This window comes from Dermacentor silvarum, chromosome 9 (genome assembly GCF_013339745.2).
Source record: "Dermacentor silvarum isolate Dsil-2018 chromosome 9, BIME_Dsil_1.4, whole genome shotgun sequence".
In the NCBI taxonomy this organism is placed as follows: domain Eukaryota; kingdom Metazoa; phylum Arthropoda; class Arachnida; order Ixodida; family Ixodidae; genus Dermacentor; species Dermacentor silvarum.
In genome coordinates this window covers 160147146-160156143 of record NC_051162.1, presented here as the reverse complement: position 1 = coordinate 160156143, position 8998 = coordinate 160147146, and the positions used below count along the sequence as shown (strand labels likewise).

General features: G+C 45.1%; 1 protein-coding gene across 2 annotated transcripts in view; it reads left to right on the top strand.

Annotated features, from left to right (window-relative positions):
* The first annotated feature begins 390 nt into the window (after positions 1–390).
* Positions 391–8998, top strand: part of LOC119464595 (DNA topoisomerase 3-beta-1) — a 54944-nt gene continuing 46336 nt past the window's right edge. Inside the window, exons 1-5 of one of the 2 annotated variants that reach the window (XM_037725623.2) lie at positions 391–729; positions 1852–1929; positions 2025–2147; positions 3274–3441; positions 5133–5267. In XM_037725623.2, the coding sequence (XP_037581551.1) occupies positions 496–729; positions 1852–1929; positions 2025–2147; positions 3274–3441; positions 5133–5267 (738 nt within the window). In that variant the 5' untranslated portion in view covers positions 391–495. The remainder of the gene's footprint in view (positions 730–1851; positions 1930–2024; positions 2148–3273; positions 3442–5132; positions 5268–8998) is intronic. The other variant, XM_037725622.2, reaches the window with a different exon arrangement.

The following is an 8998-nucleotide window of genomic DNA, read 5'->3' as shown; positions in this document are numbered from 1 at the left end:
AACAAAAACGTAACTGCCTTTGGAAAATCTACTGTAATAAATTATTTACAGCGCCCTGAGGCTTGTTGCTATTTTTTCTAGGGCGTAGAGTTCTAAGATATTCATTTAACACAAAAAGTGAATAGTCGAAAATCGACGAAAATATCCTGTTAGTGTTCCTTCGGGGTTTCTCAACGTTTACCGAATCCTCGGCAGAGACGCTTATTGAGCGATCCTACTCCGTCGGATTGCGGCTGCCGTGGCTAAATAATGAACCCACGATGAACGTTTGAAAGAGCACCTACACGTTCCCTTCCTCCGTGAACTTCCAACAATTAAATCTACTCATCTGTCCAGTTTAACGGCTTTTGTATTCATTTCTCCACATGTTTCCTAGCAACACTTCGGCCCCCTGGCGGCGCGTCTTGGAAACGCTACTCCATCCATCCGCATCAAATCCAAGATGTCGCTGTCGTGAAGGCTTGGTTCGCGAAGGAATCTCACTGATTATTCACCATGAAGAACGTTCTCATGGTCGCGGAGAAGCCAGCGCTGGCTCAGTCGCTGGCTGCCATCCTATCCAACGGCAACATGAAACCGAGAAAAGGCATAAGCAGCGCCTGCACCGTCTACGAGTACGTCGGCAAGTTCTACAGCGAGCCGGCACGTTTCAAGATGACATCGGTCTGCGGTCATGTAATGACTACGGACTTCCACAGCAAGTACAACAGTTGGGATCGAGTGGACCCTGTGAGTCGATTTTATTATTATTCCCTTGCTCTTCCTATACCAGGGGAGGATATGAGACCGCTACTAACTTGTCACACGTTGCCAGGTAATGAATGAGTCGTACCTGTTGCGATTTAACGATGTGATGCCTGGTTTGAACGAAGTCGAGAATGAATGAATGAATTAATTAATTAACATATAAATATGAGAGGCGTTTGGAGGCACGTTTGTTTGACTTCGTCCTTGTAAGCAGCATATCACCGAAAATTGTGAACACACTACCCAGAGGTGAAAATAAGATGCCGCGCTGTCACAGGGGCACTTTCGATCGCGATCGTGCCCGATCGGGATCGAATTTTTCGATCGTGATTGTATCCTATGCTCAAGCTCGCAGAAGGAAGCCAGTGGGTCTCGTAGATTTCAATTGTTTTCGCTTTGAGCGCTCTTTTACAGCGTGCGGGTCACAGGAGTATTATTATGTGTTGTCTGAGGAAGATCGGCAGCCAGAAGTTGACTTTGTGAACCCGTTTAATCTTCGTGCAAATGGGAATGCGCCGTCAACCCTGTAATGCGCAAAAACAGTTCCACGTCAGGGAAAATTTAAACATATTGTTAAAATTTGTAGAAAACAACAACAAAGAAATATTTTTCTCAGTTCTAACTCACTTACTGTTCTAATTAAGTAATTAGTGATTGATTTGTTATACTATCCACAGCTGAAACTTCATTCTAGCTTATCAGAAACGCAACTATGGTCTTTGTATCAAGTTTCAGCATTTTTAGCATCAAACTCAGCATGGCACGTATGATACATTGGACATTAAAGGGATAATGTAGTTATGATTACTGACCACATTTGAAAAAAAAAAAAGTTGACGTGGGCTTATGTCTTCCGCTTTGTGCGATCATGAGATAAAAATGGGGATAAGTGAAGTTACTAGTTAGAAACATTCACTTCGACGTAGGTAGCTCTTAATCAAAGGAACTGTCACTGCAAGTCATGAGCGATTGCTGTGGTCGGCAACATTTAAATACAGAGAAATGTGGCTAGTGATGTTGGTGCGTCCTTTTTGTTCTATACGACAGACTGCAGTTTTACTTGGTTCATTGCATACCTTACTTGCGTGCTGTGTTCCTTTGTAGGCCGAACTCTTCAGCGCGCCCACAGAGAAAAAAGAAGCGAACCCAAAACTGCAGCTGCCGAGATTTCTTGAAAAAGAAGTAAGTTGGAAATCAATTCCTCTAAGAGGGCCCCGCCGTTAGCTTGCTGAAGAGGAGGATGATTCAGGTGCTTGTTGCTTTAATTCGTGTTTTAGGCTCAGGGCTGCGACTATTTGGTGCTGTGGCTCGATTGTGACAAGGAAGGCGAGAACATCTGCTTCGAAGTCATCAACATCGTCAAGCCATTTCTGAGAAAGCCGGCATCATACAATCAACAGGTACGCCTCAGTTCTGTAAAACGGCGCGATGGATCGTCAGGGATTTGTATAGGAATCTTAATATGCAGGCACTTATTAATGTTTAAGAAAGAGGAAGGGGCGCGTGAAAATTTTCTTTTTTCTTTTTACAGTAGCATGAAAAGATCTCTGAAAGATATTTTTGGCTATGAACAGCTGGAGCTAGCCTTTGCTGAACATGCAAGAAAGATATTTTTTTTGTTTTTTGTTGTTTGAACAACTGCATTCTTTCGACAATGAAGGTAACCAAGAACTGTTGTACATAATCAGGTCTGGCTTTTGAAAACCTTGAAGTTGGGTTGTTTGTGCCGTTAACGGAGTTTATTGAATTAGTGATTGTTGGGCACGTTGCAGAAAATTGTTGGCAGCATTTTGAACAGAGTCATGCAAAGTTGCCCATGTTCTCAACTGCCTGGCATCTGAGTTAATCTTCCATAAGGAAAAACTCAAGTCTTCGCTTGTGCTTAGTTTCTGAAAAGAACATTTGTGGTTGAGGTGTCACTCAATGCTGCGGAGGCTGTTGGGTGTGTAAAACGCTTTAATTTTTGGTACTGCTGATATAAAACAAAATACCAGCATCTGATTGGGTCAAACTGAAATGAGGGTCACCAAGGTTGGGTTAACTAAGTGTTCCACTGAGTGGAATCTCGGATGGGTGTTGAATAGATCTTCAATCGCACAGGATGGCTCGAGGCCTTAGTTGGGTGAAGGGTAGGAAGGGAAGGGTACATGAATAATAATATTGGCCACGCATGCTAGTTTCTTCGACAAAGTTCCACAGCATGATTGGAGCACCGCGTGTGTTGCCTGCAGGGTATAGCCATTCGTTGAGGATCTGCACCGTCTTGGGCTTGCATTGAATCTGAATTATGTCGAGGCCTGAACACCCTCAGAGCAAGGGTCCAATATCCGGGCGGCTGTCCGTAGAACAGTACCCACACACAGTGCGAGCATTACCGTCTGTACGAACACTGTCGGAGGAGCCCATCCGAAAGTGCTTCCATTTTTCGAGTGCGTCTGCATTGTAGGCCGTATAAAGCTTGTGCCCGGTGAACGAGGATTTGCGCTTGCCGTGGGAGTATAATCTGTGTGTGCGCTCGCTTTGCAGTATATTTTCCGAGCTCGGTTCAGTGCCATTACCGAGAAGGACATCAAAGCAGCCATGAACCAGCTGGTGGAACCCAATGAGAATGAAGCCAGGTCCGTGGATGCTCGACAGGAGCTGGATCTTCGCATTGGCTGTGCATTCACTCGTTTCCAAACCAAATACTTCCAGGTAAGCGCCATACTATACTCATTGTGTGAAAGGACTGCAGAAAATTATTTTAGTGTTAGTGCTTCATGTGCATATTATGTGCGGTAACATCTATTCTTCATTCTGTCAGATGGATTATTAACTAAGCTTGATCCAGGAACTATGAATTGTAATAACTATGTTTATTGTTTTTATATTTGTGTTAAGGTGCATACAGTGGTTGTCAGTGCCACATACTAATGCTGCAGCACTTTATTGTTATTACTATTATTTTATAGCCAAAGATTTCCATCTTGTGTCAGATGTCAAGGAATTTATTATAATGCACCCTATTAGATTGGGCTTAACATTATAAACACACAAATAGGAACAAGTGCCTCTGTCATCTACTATGGCATCAAAGCACCAACTCATCCAACAAAATTTTGCTGTTATAATATATAGTCTATTGCAGTCCAGTGTAAAATTTAGATTTCGAACTCCTAAGCACTTTTGGAAATTTCCATTTTTGTAGCTGGCAGTTGTCAAGAGAACAGCTGACCGCTTCATTTATTCGGTGTGGTACAGGATACCTCTTGGTGTTGGTTCGCCTTGTTGGCACTTTGGAGCTCCCACAAATTTTAGGTAGCCTGTTTCGGTTCCACATGATTTCTTGTCAATTTCATGATTGCTGTTAGACAATCTTAGAGTTAAGGTACACCAAAGGCATATGTTAAGTTGAGCTGAAATGATTGATTAGTGCTGTGGAGCTGTTCAAAGCCATAGGTTTAGCGAGCGGAGAGCTTTCTTGTAAACTTGGGTCAGGACTGATGCTGCTGCTGTGGAAATACAGCACCGGCTACCCCGACGTAATGTGCCCAGTATGTAATTGGTACATTTAGTCAGCCACGGACAATGACAAACATTAGTTACATTGAATTGTTTCATGAAAGAGAATGCTGTTTGATCGATTTTATTGGATATTTGTATTGATTCTCAGGTGCTATCTGTTCCACCACTCTACTAGTCCTACTTATGGGATTGTGGCACCATCTCTGTTCAGGCTTCTGAATTAAACAGGCTGTAGTACCTGGCAATGCAGGACATCCAGGATTGCTGTCAGTTGCATTTGCTGCGAACAAAAAAAGAAAATGCACGCAAAGCAATAATTGTAAACATACTTGTGCTGCCCCCTTGTGGCAGCTCAAGAAAGCGTGTATCAGTGAGGTGCTTGCTTTGAGCATGTTTATTGAGACAAGCTCCTGAAGCTGGAGAAATAGGCAACAGATAAGTCACTGGAAAGTCACTGTTATCTAAAAACAATGTGCTGCTTGTCGGTCTCTACTGTACTAAGTTTTCTGCTGCTTGTGGGCGGCATCTAAAGGTAAATCATCATACATAAAGTGCTTACGTATCCCACAAAAGGAGCTCGCTCAAATCTTCGCAATTTTATCAATTTTTATGTTCACAGGTTGGCAGGCATAAATCTAACTGCGCAGAGCGATTCATAGTTTGCCTTTTACGTTCATTCAATATACAGTCGAGCGGCTGTACAACGAAGTGTTTGGGGCCTCTGAAGTCATTTGTTATACATGCTGCTTCATTGTAAAGGTTGTGCACCGTGAAGCTCACAGTAGAACCGGGACATAATTATTCCTTCATTATGCAGGTCATTTCATTGTACAGCCGTTCGTTGTAGAGACACTTGACTGTACTATTATTCCTAATTGCAGGGGAAGTATGGAAACCTGGACAGCGCCTGTGTGTCCTTTGGCCCGTGCCAGACACCGACACTGGGCTTTTGTGTGGACCGGCACGACAAGATACAGTCGTTCAAGCCCGAGCCCTACTGGTTTCTCAATGTGCAGGTGAGCAGTGCTTGCTCACTTTTCCCAACAGCTCATGCAGCTCTTTAAAGAAAAAAGCTTCAGAAACATAGAGAATCCTTCACAGAAGTACGCCAATCTGAGCAAGTGACACATCAAAGCGAAGCTGTTTGATCAAGTTATCATACCGTTTGTCGGAAGTATTGGGGGCCTGTTTGCTGGCTGTTGTTAGCGTGGCTGTTGTTAGTGACGGTTCATCAATGACGACACCTGCTCGTTCTCACCGAAGCCCTGGTTCATGGCTGCTCCCACGGAGACTGCGTTGGTGGCTGCTCTTTACCGGCATAGTCGTACAAGCTGCTAGCTAACACCCAATGTGGAGTCACTAAAGCAAGATGTGAGAAAGAAAGATTACGGGTTACTGGCTGAAGAAAACCACACAAATGAGGTGTTGTCATTCATGGGAGGTGTATGCAAGGTAACTTTTACATTGTAATCATTCATAATTGTGTCTTACTGCGAAAGTTTGGGACTCTGAGGCAGGTTGCGTTGCTGATTGATACCGAGCGCGCCGCTGCATGCTGGCCTTAGGCGCTGCACTAAGGTGGTGGTGAAACTCCCCTTGAAAGCTTCACTGCGATATTTTGAAGTGAGACTGAGACAGCAGAAAATTGTGAATTCAAATAATAGGTTATCCATACCTTCCAAGTTTCCCGGATTACCCGGGAGACTCCCGCATTTGGACCATTTCTTCCGGATGTACGGTTGACAGGAAAATCTCCTGGAAATTGCTGTTGTGTCCTGTTCCCTCATCTAGTGCTTTGTCAGGCCGCATTGACAAAAAAAAAAAAAAATCCAGCCCAATCTAATCCAGTTAGAGGTTCATCGCACAAAATTAAGAAAGTAGTAGGGAAACCCTATACAGTGTAGACCCCTTATCACATAAGGCGCCGGAGTCGTGAATCTGCACTATAAGCGGTGCCACACTATAACCAAAACAACGATTTTCAAGCCCTACACTTATGCAAAATATGTAGACCAAGCAGCCGCGCGTATCCGAGAATCGAAGACTGGGAGTTTTGCATCCGTTTAAATTGACGAATGTTGAAAGGTTAATGTCTAAGTACCCACGATCTTCGCATGAAGCAGACAAAGTAATAATTTAAAAAAAAAATTTCGCAGTTTTGCCCGAAAGGCGAAGCATCAGTTGTGATAGCAAATTAGTAGAGAGCTATAAGGAGTAGGGATAGTAGTTTTATCGGCTGCTTAAACTTGACACATTCGCTTACTAACTGAATTAACAAATGTGGTGTCAACACGCACAAGCAAACATGAATAGACTCGATGACTGCAAACAACCACTGTCAAATCGCGGGCATGGGGAAGCGCGGCCGCCGCAGCGAGCGAAGGGTCGTGCGGTCTATCGCTTCAACGGAAACTGAGCAGCGTTAGCACAGCGCATACAAAGGTCAGAGCCGTGTGGAGATCGCTTTCAAGATGCGGTGCGCGCGACAACACTGACAGCTGGCACAGGCGCAAAGTACAAGAACGCATTTGTTGGCAGAGTAGAAGCCGCAATCAATCATTATCTGAATAATTTTTGAACACCTGCCGTGGTTGCTTAGTGGCTTTGGCATTGCGCTGCTAAGCACGAGCTTGCGGGATCAAATCTCGGCCGCAGCGGCCGCATTTCGTTGGCGGTGAAATGCAAAAGCACCCGTGTGCCGTCCATTGGGTGCACGTTAAAGAACCCCAGGTGGTCCAAATTAATCTGGAATCCCCGACTACGGCGTGCCTCATAATCAGATGGTGGTTGCGGGAGGTAAGACCTGAGAATTGAAATTTTAAAGAATTTTTGCAGGCAAAATTAGGGCAACGACGAAATGCTTGCAAAAGTGAGACCTTGATGTTCATGTGGTCATTTGTATATCTGTAAATAAAATTGTACCGAAGTTAATCTGGGAGTGCTTGAACATATCAACATTGGGGATGGGTGTTACCGCCTGAACGCCCCCCCCCCCCTCAGTCGGACGACCTCCTAGATTTAGTTTCTCTGAACTTGGAAGGTATGGTTATCTTGCTATGGCATTCCTGTGGTGACGTGTTTTCCGTAATACCGTATTTATTCGAATCTAGGCCGATAGTTTTTTTCAAATAATCACATACGAAACTCTAGGGTCGGCTTCGATTCGAGGATTTTAAAAAACGCGCCAGTTTTTAACTGAAACTGATAAATATGGTGCATAGTTAGCGCCATCTAGAAAAGTCAGTACCGCAGCCGCTACTAGCCGCGCCAGTAGCCAGCTGAAGTACATGAGCGACGTCGCCATTTTGACCTGCATTGTATCGGTAGTATGGTATGGTGCAGCATCGGCGCGCGGTGTGGCGTTATCGTAATGGCACCAAATGGGCGATGCCACTATAGTGCCGCTTTCTAAACGAATACTGTATTTACTCGAATCTAACGCGCACTTTCAACACGACCCTAATTCTGCGTCGGCATTTCAAAATGGCCGCCTCGCACGCGCGTCGTGCCTAGCTACCGTAGCATGCGGAAGCTTCCTCCGTGTGCTGCAGTACAAGTGCTTAGGCAACAGTCTACCGTCTGTCTTCACGTTCTCAGCGTCTGCTCTATCTATCAGCATGAAGTACCGAGTTCATCATGATGCCGCATTTAAAAGGAAAGTGATCATCTGTGCGGAGACGGACGGAAATCGGGCCGCATCACGGGCGTTCGGGGAATCCGAAACTTGCGAGCGGGACTGGCGCAAACAGAAGGAGAGGATTTTCGCCAGCAAAGCAATGCGGAACGGTTTCAGGGGACCGAAACAGGACATAATCTGCGACGATCCACTCCGGCGATACGATCAGGCTTGGCCCTATCTTGAAAGCAATCTGCGACTGGTAAAGTCCTCCACGCGCCGTGTTTTCGCCGCGTCGAAGCGAGAGGCATGCTAGCACGAAGGCGCGCTTCGTCTCCAGCATTTTGACAGTTCGTTTCCGCGGTCAACGAGCGAGGTGTGTTCATGTTTGCTTGAGCGCGCGTGACACCGTGCTTGTTAATAGCGGTCTACTAATTTGCTACCGCATTCGATGCATCGCCTTTCGGGCGAAACTGCGACTTTTTTTATTCATCGCAACATCAGTGCATCGGGAGGAAATCTATTTTTCCAAATTTTTCTTCACGGAAAACGGGTGCGCGTTACAATCGAGGAAGCGTGAGAATCGAGTAAATACGGTAGTTGAGCTAGCCGTAGAGGCATCGTCAAACGTTCAAACCGGGCGGAACTTCGGCATCGGTCTGTCGTTGGAGGGATGGTTTTTGCGTGCGCCGCAACGTGCGCTCCTTCCAAAAATGCAGCATCTCTAATGCGCTGGATGGTACTGAATATAGCGCACTGTTTGAAGATGTCAGCAGTAAGGAAGATAGCGACGAGGCTAGCAGCGATGGTGACATAGAATGAGCTCGGCATGTTCAAATTTAATAAACGCTGTTTCATTTTGCGAATGCTGTCCTCGCTTTTTCGTTCGGCCTACATTCGAGGTAAGTTTTTTTTTTTTTTTTTTCGGACTTCGAACTTTTGGGGGGTCGGCTTAGAATCGGAGTCGGCCTAGATTCGAGTAAATACGGTATTTTGACACACTAAAGTCTGGAACATACCTAAAACATGGTGCCGTGTTATGCTGATACATTCTCATCAAAGCAAGATGACAAGCCAAAAACCGTTCTTTGCATTCTGTGCATGTGCAGTATGATTGTGCTGCTTTTTCCA